Raw genomic sequence first — 14,403 nt, 5'->3', positions numbered from 1 at the left:
TTTCGCACCATCACCGCCGTGCTCTAAAGATCCTCCTTCCATCCCGTCTTTACTTCTCTGGCTCAATGGTCACTGAGCGTGGACTACTATCGCTGACGTTCGATCCACAACAGTGGCTCTGACCCTCGACGAGCATTCTCTCTTGCTCAGAGGTCTTTCCTTGCCGAGGTCTCAGCAACATCGATGTCGGTTGCGGTACTGCCGGACAGTACCACGAACAGCGAAATCATCACGGAACATGCTGCATATACTCAAGAAGATCGACTGGCAGCCAGGCCTCTACAAGATCGCTCAGTAGAAGCATGGTGGCCGGAGCAACTGAGAGAGGTGCCGATCGTGGGGCCTGTGGAAGCGCAGGGATCGCAGTCCCCCCACTTGCTAGACCAAGTCTCCCAAGCACACCTGCAAGCTTTTCTGTATCACGCTCTCCCAGACAAGTATGCGGCGTATCGTTCGAGCGTCTTCACCGCCGTCATCGATGCCCTTGCTGTGATTGGCGAAGTCGAGACACTCTCGTCCTTGCGGCGGACAGCTGCGATGATGTCTAGGGCACAAGAACATGTCAGGACTGGCACTAACTCACAGCATCAGGATGCGATGATTCACAATCCTACTTGGAGTCGTCTTGGGTGGGCGACTTCTATGGCAGGTAGTAAGGAGCCCGAAAGGACGGGCAGGGTACGGAAGAGGGACATAGCCCTCGCCATGCTCACCAACGCAGTCTGGCTGGTTGCCTCGAATGCGCCGGCAGAAGAGGAGACACTGCGCAAACAGGAAGAGGCCTCTCACAGCCCAGCATCGACCACACAGTCGGCAATGTCCGTCAGACGTGAGGGGCTTCCGAGAGGCGTGGGGATGCCACCTATGTTCCTTGCTCCTTCGACTCCTACTACTGCCATCAGCATCAACATGTCTGGATCTCCTGCTCCTGAGCATGGGTTGGCAGATCCCTTCTCGTCTCAAGTCCCTGAGGTCAACTCCGAGGACGTCTGCGGCGCTCTTACGACATCCGACACTTCGACAATAAGTACCTCTCAGACGTCCAGTCGTGCCGTAGAGAAGCTTTCATCGCTGAAGGTGCTTCCTCGTGCTACAGACAGAGAGGATGGTACAGCACGGTCGCAAGAAACATCACGCTCTTCCTCCGTCTCTTCGCGCATCTCAGTGGAGACCCTCGGAGAAGAGCTGGGACAGAGGAACTCCGAGGCACAAGTCGACACGGACTGCCAAGGGGATGCCAAGATGGTCATCGCTGCTGTCTTTGCAGAGATCACGGCGCCTTCAGACGGTGCGCCACCAGCAGCAAGTAGATCCTCGACGTTCGCGGGCTCGCAAACATCACGCATGTCCGTCATGTCCGACAAGACAGTGGCCGGTCCGTCTCGTCCTGAAGACATAACGCCGACGCCGAGTGCTATTGGCAGTCAGAGCCGAAAAGTGTACTGGAAGGCTGATGTTCTTCGCGGAGAAAGCCTCTTTCCCAGCAGTCATCCACATGTCGATATGGATGAGGATGCGGCATCAAAAAGGGTTGCGCAGAAAGGAGGCACCTTTGTCATCACCGCTGACTCAAATGAAGACGCTCGACTGGTCAAGGAGGCCATCGCCGTGGCATTCTATACTGCAGCCTCAATGCTATTAGAAACGGCATTGTTGCACGATCTTGGCCATCGGAGAGTCGTTGTACCAGAATTGGCAGAACTGACAGAACCGCCTCGAGCGGCATCTCCAGATGATGCCCCGCCGATAGCAACACCTCCCGTGAGCCAGCCTATAGCTGCTCACGAGAAGCACCCTGAGCGACATAAGCGGACCGGAAGCCGATGGCCCAAAGGGCTGTGGGGTGCTGTGCAGAGTGGTAGCGCAGCTCTGACAGCAGCTCTGTCGAGCAGGGCCTCGACTCCTGAGCAGCCATCCGATGAGCACCTCGAAGACCTCATCAGGGATCGCGTTAAGCTTGCAAGGAGCCGCACCTTTGACAAAAGCCAGCGTACGTCGGATGGTACAACTGGAAGAACTCGGACGATCTCGAGGAGCAGTATCCCAGCGTCGCTCAGCTCACGCTTGCCGGCTAAGCTCGGGCGTCTCTTTCGAGAGCAGGACAGTCCTCGATCGTCAGTAGACGGCCTCCCAGAGGAAGGCGAGGTCAGCTCGGTACACTCCTTCGGTCGAGCTTTTGAAGACGCGGAACCGCAGGCAGACCATCAGAAGGAGAGCGGCTCTGTTTCGAGAACGCAGCCGGCCGGACAAGGCAACAGCGCCGTCAATGCAGAGGCTGCGCCCCCAATGCCCCTTTCGAGCTCGCCCGAGCTTTCTCAGCGCAGGCAAGAGTCAGCGCATCGACGCATTGCCATGTCGGGCGAAGCATTTCTGCGGAGGTTTGCGGAAGCAGAGAGCATCGCGGTGTTAGTCGGTACTGCTGACTACGCTGTCCAGACAACTCCGTCGTCAGCTTCGCAAACTCCCTTCGCGCGTGCACCCACCCCACAATCGGCAGGCTACTTTGCATCTCTCTCTTCAGCAAAGTCAGCTGTCCGCAAGTTCTCAGGTGTGCCCCAAGGCGAAGGTGCCGAGCCGCCGTCGAGGCCCACTGACCTCGTAGATGATCATGTGGCCACTGCGGGGCTTCTCTTACCGCCGCGTTGGAAGCACCTGAGACGAGAAGCGGTTGGCTTTTACGCGAAAGAAGCTCCAGGCAGGGATATCGCTCTGGGCCAAGCACTGGAGAACGTGTTTGGGCGAGCTGAAAGAACGTTTGAGCAGCAGAATGGGATCGGTGAGGCCGATGCTGAGCGCGATGCAGGCGTTCATTACATACACGGCCGACATCGGGTCAGCATCTCTACCAAGATCTATCAGCAATCTTGTAGTACCGACGCAGGCCCATGCAAGGAAGTCACGCCTACGGCGAGCTCACTCATTGCACGTGCTGCCAATGATGCTCCTGACGCTGCACGAGACGTGTCAGAGACGACGATGTCAACATCCACAGGCGCCCCCGCCTCTTTACTGGACTCGAGGGCGATCTATCTCTGGTCGGCCAATGTACAGACAGGGGAGGAGACCAATCTAAGCAAGATGGCACCCGCAACGTGGCTATCCTCCTTTGCAAGATTTCTCGAGACTATCATATACCATCCTCAAGGGGAGCGCGACAACGAACCCTACGATACAGTCAGACTCTTCCAGAGGGGTGCAACGGTTGCCAAAGTTTGTGTTGCTCCGCTGACAGTCTATCGGTTTGAGATCGAGGGCCCGGTGGTGTGCAAGATTGGCAGTAGCAGGCTCGATGGGGTCACTTTGGGCGCAGAGGTGCGAGACACTCTTGACGCAGAGATTCGGACCTTCTTTGCGTCCTTGGAAGAGGCTATCGTCGCAGTGGAAGCGAGCTGCATCTCTGAGCCATCCAAAGATCAGCAGGACAGCCTTCAGGAATCGAACCCGGTTCCAATTGCCGAGGGCGACACTGGATCAGAGCCGCTGGAAGCGCTGCGGACACTTAGAAGGCATATGAAAGAAGATGAGTCCGAGCTACTGGCCACCGTACAGACGATAGTATGTGAGTGAAACGTGTAATGCGCCTGGACGAGGTGAGGTCTGACAAGGATTTTATTTTGTATCGACGCAGTCGAGGAGGTCAATGATCTCCGTAGGAAATTCGCAATCCTCTTGCAAAAGACTCTCGAGCGCTTCGAGGTATTGCGGCAGGGGTATCGATCCTACGGCAAGCCGCTTGGCAGCGAAGGGGAGCAACTGCGGAAGCCGCTGTGGGTGACGTCGGGCCACTACACCTTCCCAGGCTCGGGCTACCTGGTCCGCGAGGATGAGCCACTGTCGGTCATTGCCTTTTCTCTCAGGTAAGTCCGCAGACTGGCGGTTGGCCCATGCGACTGTTGCTGACCAGATTTCTCCATCCTTGTGTGTAGCTCGCGCGAATACAAGAACGAGCTCCACATGCCACAGCAGTCCCCCTCTGACGGCAATGCTTACGGTCTTGATTCGCAGAGAGGCACCGACTCTCCTAGTGGCGGCAGCTCCCGCTTCAGCACCATCAGCATTGCCTCACTAGCCTCGTCTACGTCGCACCGTCAGGAAGAGGACGAGCCTGCGGAGAAGATATCTGCACCGAAAGACTCTCCCAGTGAGGGGGAAACGTTCCGCGTTGCCATCAAGAGGAAGAAGAGGGCAAAAGAAGGCTCCATCCTAGCCTTGACACTGCGAAGAGTCGGCTCCAACGTTTCTGCAGCCGCTAGTCAGCTTCACAGTATCCGAGCCGACGTTGCGGCGCACAGGTCAGAAGGGAGAAGCTACGATGTCCTGTCTATGTCGGGACTTGACCCCGCGTTGCTGGGTAATACAGACACGCTACACGCGCCTCGCGGCCGCAAGAAATTCGTCTCGGACACCATCAGCTCGTCGGAGTCTAGCAGCACCTTCCGAGCTCAGGTGACGCCTGTACCGAACCGCGTGTCCACACTGAGCTCGATGTTCGCCAAGGGTAGCACACAAGATGACGCCCTTCGAGTGCCTCCGGGAGGGACCAGCCTGGACACTACTGCTTCTCCAGCCTTGTGGGCACCTCGACTACGCCCCCAACACAGTACCTCCTCTCTACGCGATGAGTCTGGGCAACCTTCGGGCAGCGCTCAAAAAGAGTCTCCACACATCAAGCACAATGTGATCCAAGGCAATGTCAAAGTCTCCTGCACCTCCTGGTTCGCAGAGGACTTTGCAGCCCTTCGAGCAAAGTGGGGAATCGAAGAAGACTTCGTCGCGAGCCTCAGCAAGAGCTCCCCTTGGGTCGCTATGGGTGGTAAGAGCCGGAGTACCTTTTTCAAGACTCTGGACGAGAAGTGGATCAGCAAGCAGCTGCTCACGGTCTGGAATGTGGATGAGAAGGACGCCTTGCTCGAATTTACCCCGGCATATATTCGGTACATGATGAACTCTCATATCAATGACTGTCCTTCCCTCCTGGTCAAGATCGCAGGATCTTACAGTCTGAAAATCAAGGATATGAAGACGGGCGAGGTCAGGTTGAAGATGAGTCTAATGATTCTCGAGAACGTCTTTGCTGACGGCGACGAAAAGACGATCAAGTTCGACCTCAAGGGGATCAAGGAAAGAAGGGCCACTAGGGCTACGCCGACGGATGGTGTGTCATCTGCACCGCCGTCTGTCTTGTGGGATGCAGAGTGGATCGAGAGCTATCAGGCAAAGGCATTCGTACCCGAGGAGGAGCGGAATCTCTTCACAAAGGCTCTGAGAAATGACTTGGCCTTTCTGACTGGTGAGTGACAGAGTCCCCAGGCTGCGGGAAATCTCAAGGCGAGTCTAATCCGCCCTCTGCTCCTCTTTTGCTGCTTCGACAACAGAATCAAAAGTCATGGATTTCTCACTACTAGTAGGCGTCAATGAATCTTCCTCTCTCTCTCACTCCAGCAAAAAAGACGACGGCCACACGAGCGTCTCAGCTCATCCCAGTCCCTCGATTCGTGTGCGCATAGTAGACTACATCAGTGCCTTTACCCTAGCCAAGCAGCTCGAATCCTCTTCAAAAAAGGCTCTCAAGAGCACAGAAGCTAAAGGCAGCGTCACCGTCCTTCCCCCAAGCGAGTACGCGGCGAGATTCGAAGCTGCGATGCTTTCCTACTTTATTGGAGTGCCGGGACAAGATTGGGAGAAGGGTGGCAAGGCGGGCGAGGGGACGACGGATGCACACTTTGCAGGTCTGCCGAGCGTCTTTTGATCCAGGCAGATTAGGTATAGGAGAGGGAGGGAGAATGCACAATGGGCTTCTAGTCACCTTGAACACTGTCTCTTTTGTCACCCAGTCACGATCTTTTACGAGCGCTTCGATACAGTACTACCCTACCACTTAATACCCCATGGATCTAGTAGATAATGGAATGACGATTGCGTAGAATGACGATTGCATGTAGATGTACCTATGTCTGGAAGGGCTTTGCCCCCTGAGATCTTCTGTCCGCCACTCGCAGTCTCCTGCAGCTCCAGCTCCAGCTCCAGTTCCCTCTCTCCTCTTCTTTAATTCCATTCCTACTTCTGTTCCTTTCTAGCTTTACTAGCTCCCAAATTCTCCTTAGAAGGAGGTGGGTTAGTTCCATTGGCAGACTTGGTCGTCTCCTTGTTACCTTCACTGGCAGTTCGGTCTGCATTATCATTAGAGGCGGCAGAGGAGTCCATTTCCACACCGGGCTTCTCGCGACTGATGGATTTGCCGCTGTTTGAGGACGGGAAATGGAGCTCGGGGTTAGTTTCTCGGAGAAATATGGAGAGGGGAGGTGGGCATGAGGGAAACACTCACGCTTCGTCAGGACGGGTTTCGCTGGCTGAAAAGGCGCCTTCTGAATCTGCAATCTCCTCAGTCTGGTGAAGCGAGGTAGGTAAGACCAGGCGTTATAGGTCCAGCATCTCTTAGTCAGCCTCAATCGTCTATTCCCTACCAAATCCTGAACGGGACCATGTCATGTCACACCACTCACCGATCCCGAGCCGGGCATAGTTCCTTCACTGTTCTTCCTGTTCTCTGCCGGATCTGCCTGGCGTCTCACACTAGTTGAGAAAGCCGGGGAGGACGAGCTGACGGTTGCGCATGCACGGGCCGAGGAGGTGCTTGGGAGCACTCGAAAGGTGGAGAGGGAGGAGCGAAGGAGAGACATGCTTGATGGTAGTGGGAGATGTGGAATGTCTAATGCTGAGGAAGGAGGGGTTGATAGTCGAGATGCAAAGAAGGAAGATATCGCAGTGGCAGTGGCAGTGGCAGAGCCGATTACAACGACACAAGAAATCCGGTGACAGGTGACGGCGGGAGCTGTTCCTGTTGTGGAGGCGCGACTTGCAGCCGAGTCGACTTCACCTCGCCACGCGACCCGCCTTGGGGCCGAGACCCTGACTCGACTCTAGAGATCCCACGTCTACTGAGGCCGGCCCCTCCCGTGTTTCCCGCGCCGGCTAGGCACTCACGCCAAGGTGTAGACCACTGCGGAAGAACAGGCAGTACGTGGGCTGAGGTGAGATTGCGCCATTGTATATTCACGAGAGAGGCGTCTCTGCTGTTGGCAGAGATGTACAACATGGGACGAGAGCGGGGGACGAATCGCACGAATCCTGAGGGTAATGACAACGTGAGAAGGAGGGTACGGGTACGGACGGGTGAGACATACGACAAGAAGGTCCTACTGCTGAGTGCAGGCATACCAAACGTGGAAAGCGAATGATCCGGCCAAGGAACCTTGCGAGGAGACGAGGACGAGAGGTGAAGCTGAGTGGACCAGCAGAGAGGAGTGGCAGTGTTTGCCAGAAGAAAACCTGAGCAGAGCTCCGTCATTGAGCTCGTGCCATTGCTTGTACCCCAGCAAGGCGCACATCCCTCTTGGCCCGAAAAACACAGACGACTACTTCGAGCCTCCCTCCCGGTCGCCTTCTGTTGATGCGCTCGGCACGGTAGGCAGAGTGTAGGGTGGCAGACCGAGCTGAGCTCGGTGGCTCTGCACTTCATTGAGGAGCGCGGCTTGCGTGAAGTTCATGCCATTGATATGCTCAATCGCTGCGAGTCGAACGAAGTGGAAAATTGTCAGCAACGGGACCTACTTCTCTCTGTACTGCGCTGATCTGCACATCACGACTCACCTTTGCTCAATACCTCCCACTTGCTCAATTTGCCCAGATCCTTGTTCTTGCTAGGGCCACCGTTGCCTTGTGCATCGGCACCCTCGGCGCCCATTGGCAGCAGATTCTTCAGATCATCAAAGAGGTCCTTCATCTCCTTTCTCCTCTTCCTTTCTGCCAGCTTGTGGGATACCCTCAACTCTGGCGATCGAGCGTAGGGTAGAGCCGACTTGAGACCTGCGCTGCTGGAGTCCTCTGCATCGGGCGACGATGGAGATCCAGCCGGCTGGGATGGATGCTGCGCATAGGCATGCGAGGCACTTGCGGAGGGTGCGCCGCTGCCCATCATGTTCATGCCGCTATGTTTATGATCGCCATTGGCGGGAGTAGTAGGAAGGGTGGCAAAGAAGTTACCAGGGTCGTGGTTGGCGGCATTGGCCGGCCCAGTAGGAAAAGAGTCCGGCCAAGTGCCAAAGGGATTGTATGCATTCAGAGCGGACAAGGAGGGACGGCGTTCGGCTATCGCAGGCAAACAGTGAGAAGATTAGCTAGACGTCTTGCAAGCCAACACACCTTCAGTCGGCGCAGTGTGTACTTACCTTGCCCATGCGTCATACCAGGAGGGCCTTGCCCATCGTTGTCCAACATCGCGGATGATGCATTGCGTTTCCTGCCAGCGCCGTCACCCGCACCTGCTCCTCCTACAGACGAAGTGAAAGGCGAGTCATTGGAGCTGGGCCCTAGGTGTTGCTGCTGCTGCTGTTGCTGTTGTTGATGATGGTGATGTTGGGCGGCCATATTGGCACTTGCACTCGCAGCCATCGAGGCATGAAGCAAGGGATCGGTGGAACCTCTGCGTCCGCCCAAGTTCTGCGAATACGAGTAAGCCTGCTGACGCGAGTCAGATGGCTCGATCGGGAGTGCGGGCGTGGGCGAGGAGCCCGATCCACCAGAGGAAGCCGCCCCACTCCCTTGACCTCCCGAGGCCAGGTGAGGGGGGAGGTGTGGGTGTTGTCGATTCGACGACGGTGTTGAAGGCATCTTGGGTTCGGCAACGAGAGAATTCCGAGTAGCCAGTAGCTGATGGACCACCCTTGCCTATTGCGCCCAAAGGTACCGTCCGCGGATAGCCTCCGAGGGTACGCAGAGACGATTTGACGCGTCTGCTTCGCGCTGCTCTACGTCTCGGCGTTGAGGAAGAAAGGTTGACAGGCTGAGGTGCCGCGTGCCCGTCGAAGTTGCGAAAAGGAAGTGGTATCTGGATGTTCACAAAGATTGGTGGGTGGACAAACGGAAGGACGATAGGCTGGGGACGGGCGGAAAGGAGCACGTCGTGGTGCAACGTCCACGTGGTGACTTTATCGGCGAGCGACTTTGACTTTGCTGCCGGGTCTTCCGCTCCGAGCCCCCACACCTCCACAACGCCAGCCAGGAACGGGCAGTTTCCCGAATTTGAGAAGGTCAGAAAATCACACTACTGCGAGTCCTACCTCCTACTCAGCGGCCTCACAACCAAACATGACAGGCAGAGCATCTTCATCAGGCCAGCCCTGCTACATTGGTATCGATGTCGGCACAGGCTCAGCGCGAGCCATCCTCCTTGACGCAGCGGGAGAGACGCTCTCCTCGTATGCTCAGGCCACCAAAACTTTCCGCACTCCCGCCGATTCCCGCATCTTCCAGCAGTCAACGCAGGACATTTGGTCTGCCATCTGTTTGTGCGTGAAGAAGTGCCTGAGTGAGGCGCAGGTGGACAAGAGTAGAGTCAAGGGTGTAGGCTTCGACGCGACGTGCAGTTTGGCAGTGGTAGATACGGAGGGGAAAGAGATCGATGTCACCCCTAATGGCATGACATTAGCCGGAGCGGGCGGCGAAGTGGTGCCCAACATCATCCTGTGGGCGGATCACCGCGCCGAGGAGGAGGCCAGCGCAATCAACAAAACTGGCCATAAAGTTCTCGAGTACGTCGGCGGAACCATGTCGGTGAGTATGCGCAGCCGCAAGCTCTCACAGGGTCAGTTCGCTCACTTACCATCTCACCCTTCTCATTTCACTTGACAGCTCGAGATGGAGATTCCCAAGACGCTCTGGCTCAAGAAGCATCTCGAGCCCTCCCTCTTCTCCCGCTGTCAATTCTTCGACCTCCCCGACTACCTCACATACAAGGCTACCGCCTCCCCTGCGCGCTCAACCTGCTCCTTAGTCTGCAAGACCTCTTACCTTCCACCTGGAGTCGCTGGCTCGACTATCGGATGGTCGGAGGACTTTCTCTCCACCATTGGTCTGGGTTCGCTAGCCGAGACTGACTATGCGCAGCTTGGCGGCATTCCTGGGAAGAATGGCCTCATTCTCACTGCAGGCCAGCCAGTCGGTGCTGGCCTCACCGATCAGGCAGCGGAGGAGCTTGGGCTTCTACCTGGCACAGCAGTCGGTTCAGGTTTGATCGACGCGTATGCCGGCTGGGTCGGCACGGTAGCGGCGCCGGCCAGTAACGAGCCCGAAAGTCAAAAGGTCAGCGTCGGTGGTTCAAAGCATCGCTTGGCTGCGATCGCTGGTACCTCGACCTGCTACTGCGTTCAGAGCGAAGGAGAGCAAGGCGTCTTCGTCGAGGGAGTCTGGGGTCCTTACAAAGACGTCGTCTTCCCCGGCTTCTGGCAGAATGAGGGCGGCCAGTCCTCGACTGGACAGCTGATCGACTTTACCATCGAGACGCATCCAGCTACACCTCAGCTCAAGCTGCAGGCAGAAAAGGAAGGGACCAACCTATTCTCGCTCCTGGACGAGATCCTCGTCTCCCTGCAAAAGCGTCTCGGCGTGCCTACACTGATACATCTGACCAAGCACCTCCATCTGTACCCGGACCTGCACGGCAATCGCTCTCCCTTGGCAGACTCGTCAATGAAGGGTCTCATCTCCGGCCTGACGCTCTCGTCTGGCCCGGAAGACTTAGCGCTGAAGTATCTCGCGACACTAGAAGCGATTGCTCTTCAGACGCGACAGATCGTCGAGAAGATGAACAAGAGCGGTCACGAAATTGACAGTATCTTTATGAGCGGCAGTCAAGCCAAGAATGCAACCCTCATGCAACTGCTAGCGGACGGTTGCAATGTTAAAGTGCTGATTCCCGAAGGTGGTGGAAGCACTGCCGTTGTCAAGGGAGCTGCTATCCTGGGCAGGTTCGCGTCCGAAGTGGCCGAAGAGGTCAAAAGTCTCACGTCGCAGGAGCAGGCCAATGAGCTTGGGTGGAGCAAGAGGGATAGGCTATGGCAGATGATGGTTGAGATGACAAAGGAGGGCTACTTCCTATACCCTCGAGCAACGGGCAGCGAGAAGAAGCTTCTCGATGCCAAATACCAGGTGAGTCTGAAGATGAGCAGCAGGTGTCTGCGTGCCGTTTCGGTCACTGACGCTTTGTGTGGTTGTATTGGTATTGCGCTCTACCACAGATCTTCCTTGAGTCGATAGATGTCCAGAGGCGTTGGAAAAAGTTGACCGAAGAAGCCATTGTCTCATAGAGCTGGCCGAAGTTGCATCCACCACTGCCATCCCATGTACGCAATAAAACTCGCTCTGCGAGTCATAGACTTTCACACAATGATGTTGTCTCTTCGTGAGAGCGTGCTGCAAGCAGGTCAATCTGAGGGTGCTTTCCCGAGCCACTGGCAATGCTGCCGGAGATTGAAGTGCCAGATCCTTGGGCCATGTGCGGAAGTGTAGCCCCGCGTCCTCCACCTTACCCGACCGATGGTCGCCATTCCCGTGCTCAGCACTAAGCTGAGCACTGAGCTGAGCACTGTCATGAACCCGAGCTTCAAAGTGTAAGATTATGCACCATATAAAAAAGGCAGAAATCATGGTATAAATGTGCACCGCTTCGCTAGGGAATGCGCAATTGTCTTGTCCCTGAGAAAAGTAAATCGCTTCCACGAAATCAGCTCCACGACCTCATCCTGCACACCTAGTCCCTACCAAAGATGATCATCTTCGTCACTGGCGCATCTGGCTTCGTTGGTCGAGCCTTGGTCCCCAAGCTCATCCAGAATGGTCACAAGGTACTCGGTCTGGCGCGTTCCACCGCTTCGGCAGACCTTCTCACATCTCTAGGTGTAGAGCCCATCCATGGAGGCATTGAAGACCACTCCGTCTTGCAGGAAGGCTGCAAAAGAGCAGACGCCGTCATCCACTTGGCTTTTATCCACGATTTTGCCAACTTCCAGGCATCTTGTGAGGCAGATCTAGAGTCGATCAAGGCGATGGGGAGTGCTTTGGAGGGAACCGGCAAGGTCTTTCTTGGTACATCAGGGCTGTTGGCACTCGGAGGCGTCGGCACTCAGGACAATCTAGCTGACGAGGAAACCGCCATTCCGGCGAGCAATCAGAGGGCCCGGTATGCGGCCGAACAGTACGTAAGCAATCAGATGAGGGCTATGGGAATCAAGAGCAGTGTCATCAGACTTTCACCGACGACTCATGACGAAGGGGACAAGGCCTTCATACATTTGATCATTGGATCCTGTGAAAAGGCAGGCTACGTCTGCTACCCTGGCGACGGCACGAACGTCTGGGCAGCTGTACATCGCCAAGACGCTGCAGAACTGTATCTCCTCGCTGTAGAAGCAGCACACAGCTCCAAGCCAGTGCCTGCCGTTCTTCACGCAGCGGGAGAAATCGTTGCATGGAAAGACATTGCCGAGACGATTGGCAAGGCCAAGAACCTTCCTGTCAAAGGGGGCGTATCGCAGGAGGAGCTGGGGAAAGTTCTGTCCTTCATAGCGCACTTTGTCGTCCTCGATACCCATGTCTCAGCAAAGAAGACGGCAGCGGCATTAGGATGGGAAGTGAAGAATATCGGCTTGCTGGCTGATATCGAAGCTCATTACTAAGTTGCACATGCGGCTAGCAGATGTGCAGCAGTATGTCGGCTAGCATACTGTACTTCCTCGTCGGGTCCACGTGCCCTTGTAGCGTCTCGCGTGTGGAATTCTACTGCTTTCCTCACACTTTAGTTGCCGTAGTCTGACAGTCTCTTTGTGTGTGCGAACCTCGATGTGTAACCTGTTGGCAGATAACCCTAAGGACAATCAGCTTCTTCTTCCAATTATGGACAAGCCCGGACTTATGCATTATCGCCGGCACCACCGACGAGGATATCGCGGGCGCTCCATGGCGCTGTGTGGAGGCAGGCACCTCGTGGCGCGGCCCGACTGATTGATTGCAGGCTCACACACGACACTCGGCGCTTGTGACAAGTCCAATCGTTCTTACTTCCCACTCGGATCTTGTCAACTGTCCCATCATACAAAGTCAGATTTCTTCGCAGACCACTTTATAGGTACGCAACACCATCATCATGTCTTCTACCGCTGGAAAGCCAATCACTTGCAAGGCCGCCGTGGCCTGGGAGGCTGCAAAGCCACTCACCCTGGAGACCATCGAAGTGGCCCCACCTCGCGCTGGAGAGGTGCGAGTCAAGGTCGAGTACACTGGACTCTGTCATACCGTAAGTGATGAAAAGGCCGTATGAGATACGGAATGCTCGCCACTTGCTGACGCACTTCGCCGCTTCTAATATTGCCTCTGTCGCGTTCAGGACTACTACACCCTATCTGGAAATGACCCGGAGGGAGCTTTCCCTTCGGTTCTTGGTCACGAGGGCGCAGGCTACGTCGAGTCTGTAGGCGAGGGCGTGACCAATGTCAAGGAGGGTGATTCCGTGAGTAGGCATAGCGTTACGGACAGCACATCGGTACGAGAAGCCGATGGCTCATAGCTTTCATACACCCTCCCGCCTCCCCTGCGCAGGTCATCCTCTTGTACACGGCCGAGTGCAAGGAGTGCAAGTTCTGCAAGTCAGGAAAGACCAACCTTTGCCAGCGAGTGCGTGCCACTCAGGGTCAAGGTGTGATGCCAGACGGTACCAAGCGATTCACCTGCAAGGGCAAGGAGCTGGGCCACTTTATGGGCACATCCTGCTTCTCGCAGTACACCGTCGTCTCCCAGTACTCCCTCGTCGCAGTCGACCCCAAGGCTGCCCAGGACAAGACCTGTCTCTTGGGATGCGGTGTCACCACTGGATACGGTGCCGCGACCAAGACGGCAAAGATCACCGAAGGGTCTACTGTTGCCGTCTTTGGAGTCGGCTGTGTGGGTCTGGCCGTCATCGACGGAGCCGTGGCATCCAAGGCAGGCAAGATCATTGCCGTGGATACCAACGACGGCAAGGAGTCCTGGGCCAAGAAGTTCGGCGCTACCGACTTTGTCAACCCATCGAAGCTGGGCGAGCAGAGCATCGTTGACAAGCTCGTAGAGATGACGGATGGAGGACTAGACTACACCTTTGACTGCACGGGCAATGTCAAGGTGATGCGCTCTGCCCTCGAGGCATGCCACAAGGGTTGGGGTATCTCTACGGTCATCGGTGTTGCTGCTGCTGGTCAGGAAATCTCCACTCGTCCCTTCCAGCTGGTCACCGGTAGGAAATGGCAAGGATCCGCCTTTGGAGGAGTCAAAGGTCGCTCGGAATTGCCTGGATTGGTGGACAAGTACCTCAACAAGCAGTTCAGGGTCGATGACTACATTACCCACTCTCAGGACCTGGATCACATCAACCAGGGCTTTGATGATATGAAGAAGGGAGAGTGCATCAGGTGTGTCGTCAAGATGCAGTAGGCGGTCTTAGCGCACGAGGCGTAAGACCGGTTATACCTGTCTCACATCGTGTCAATGCATAAAAAATATTCTGCTTGCATTCGGTCTTGAGTATAGTACAATGAT

At 55.9% G+C, this 14,403-nt stretch overlaps 6 protein-coding genes across 6 annotated transcripts; 4 read left to right on the top strand and 2 right to left on the bottom strand.

Moving 5' to 3' along the window:
• Window positions 1-183: 183 nt before the first annotated feature.
• On the top strand, window positions 184-5,749 carry BCV69DRAFT_300583 (hypothetical protein; the record flags this gene model as incomplete). Its single annotated transcript, XM_025494470.1, has 4 exons — window positions 184-3,559; window positions 3,629-3,857; window positions 3,927-5,290; window positions 5,376-5,749. 4 exons carry the CDS (start codon window positions 184-186, stop codon window positions 5,747-5,749), a joined length of 5,343 nt encoding a protein of 1,780 aa, XP_025346422.1.
• Window positions 5,749-6,768, bottom strand: BCV69DRAFT_284411 (hypothetical protein). Its single transcript, XM_025493031.1, has 3 exons — window positions 6,504-6,768; window positions 6,326-6,387; window positions 5,749-6,241 (listed from the first exon to the last, which is right to left on the bottom strand). Exons 1-3 carry the CDS (start codon window positions 6,678-6,680, stop codon window positions 6,058-6,060), a joined length of 423 nt encoding a protein of 140 aa, XP_025346421.1. The 5' UTR covers window positions 6,681-6,768; the 3' UTR covers window positions 5,749-6,057.
• A 254-nt stretch (window positions 6,769-7,022) lies between these two features.
• Window positions 7,023-8,946, bottom strand: BCV69DRAFT_284410 (HLH-domain-containing protein). The gene is made up of 3 exons (XM_025493030.1): window positions 8,229-8,946; window positions 7,651-8,148; window positions 7,023-7,567 (listed from the first exon to the last, which is right to left on the bottom strand). Exons 1-3 carry the CDS (start codon window positions 8,668-8,670, stop codon window positions 7,416-7,418), a joined length of 1,092 nt encoding a protein of 363 aa, XP_025346420.1. The 5' UTR covers window positions 8,671-8,946; the 3' UTR covers window positions 7,023-7,415.
• A 149-nt stretch (window positions 8,947-9,095) lies between these two features.
• Window positions 9,096-11,259, top strand: BCV69DRAFT_284408 (Pentulose kinase). The gene is made up of 3 exons (XM_025493029.1): window positions 9,096-9,612; window positions 9,691-10,986; window positions 11,076-11,259. The coding sequence occupies exons 1-3, from the start codon at window positions 9,148-9,150 to the stop codon at window positions 11,142-11,144; spliced, it is 1,830 nt and encodes a 609-aa protein (XP_025346419.1). The 5' UTR covers window positions 9,096-9,147; the 3' UTR covers window positions 11,145-11,259.
• Window positions 11,260-11,360: 101 nt separating this feature from the next.
• On the top strand, window positions 11,361-12,746 carry BCV69DRAFT_48726 (NAD-dependent epimerase/dehydratase). The gene has a single exon (XM_025495330.1). It carries the CDS (start codon window positions 11,604-11,606, stop codon window positions 12,510-12,512), a length of 909 nt encoding a protein of 302 aa, XP_025346418.1. The 5' UTR covers window positions 11,361-11,603; the 3' UTR covers window positions 12,513-12,746.
• On the top strand, window positions 12,720-14,386 carry BCV69DRAFT_48765 (putative glutathione-dependent formaldehyde dehydrogenase). The gene is made up of 3 exons (XM_025495331.1): window positions 12,720-13,129; window positions 13,220-13,342; window positions 13,432-14,386. Exons 1-3 carry the CDS (start codon window positions 12,980-12,982, stop codon window positions 14,296-14,298), a joined length of 1,140 nt encoding a protein of 379 aa, XP_025346417.1. The 5' UTR covers window positions 12,720-12,979; the 3' UTR covers window positions 14,299-14,386.
• The last annotated feature ends 17 nt before the right edge of the window (window positions 14,387-14,403 follow it).

The sequence above is a fragment of the Pseudomicrostroma glucosiphilum genome (genome assembly GCF_003144135.1).
Source record: "Pseudomicrostroma glucosiphilum strain MCA 4718 unplaced genomic scaffold BCV69scaffold_12, whole genome shotgun sequence".
NCBI lineage: Eukaryota > Fungi > Basidiomycota > Exobasidiomycetes > Microstromatales > Microstromataceae > Microstroma > Microstroma glucosiphilum.
This window is presented reverse-complemented; position numbering and strand designations above follow the sequence as displayed.

Excerpts from the sequence above, each read along its gene's own strand:
- BCV69DRAFT_284411 (XM_025493031.1), bottom strand. The coding sequence starts at position 6,680 with ATGTCTCTCCTTCGCTCCTCCCTCTCCACCTTTCGAGTGCTCCCAAGC. Across the intron at positions 6,388-6,503 it reads CTATGCCCGGCTCGGGATCG|ACTGAGGAGATTGCAGATTC; the intron begins GTGAGTGGTGTG and ends TCGCTTCACCAG. Across the intron at positions 6,242-6,325 it reads GAAACCCGTCCTGACGAAGC|CGGCAAATCCATCAGTCGCG; the intron begins GTGAGTGTTTCC and ends GTCCTCAAACAG.
- BCV69DRAFT_48765 (XM_025495331.1), top strand. The coding sequence starts at position 12,980 with ATGTCTTCTACCGCTGGAAAGCCAATCACTTGCAAGGCCGCCGTGGCC. Across the intron at positions 13,130-13,219 it reads ACACTGGACTCTGTCATACC|GACTACTACACCCTATCTGG; the intron begins GTAAGTGATGAA and ends TGTCGCGTTCAG. Across the intron at positions 13,343-13,431 it reads ATGTCAAGGAGGGTGATTCC|GTCATCCTCTTGTACACGGC; the intron begins GTGAGTAGGCAT and ends TCCCCTGCGCAG.
- BCV69DRAFT_284410 (XM_025493030.1), bottom strand. The coding sequence starts at position 8,670 with ATGCCTTCAACACCGTCGTCGAATCGACAACACCCACACCTCCCCCCT. Across the intron at positions 8,149-8,228 it reads TGGTATGACGCATGGGCAAG|CCGAACGCCGTCCCTCCTTG; the intron begins GTAAGTACACAC and ends TGCCTGCGATAG. Across the intron at positions 7,568-7,650 it reads GTGGGAGGTATTGAGCAAAG|CGATTGAGCATATCAATGGC; the intron begins GTGAGTCGTGAT and ends TTCGACTCGCAG.
- BCV69DRAFT_48726 (XM_025495330.1), top strand. The coding sequence starts at position 11,604 with ATGATCATCTTCGTCACTGGCGCATCTGGCTTCGTTGGTCGAGCCTTG.
- BCV69DRAFT_284408 (XM_025493029.1), top strand. The coding sequence starts at position 9,148 with ATGACAGGCAGAGCATCTTCATCAGGCCAGCCCTGCTACATTGGTATC. Across the intron at positions 9,613-9,690 it reads ACGTCGGCGGAACCATGTCG|CTCGAGATGGAGATTCCCAA; the intron begins GTGAGTATGCGC and ends TTCACTTGACAG. Across the intron at positions 10,987-11,075 it reads TTCTCGATGCCAAATACCAG|ATCTTCCTTGAGTCGATAGA; the intron begins GTGAGTCTGAAG and ends GCTCTACCACAG.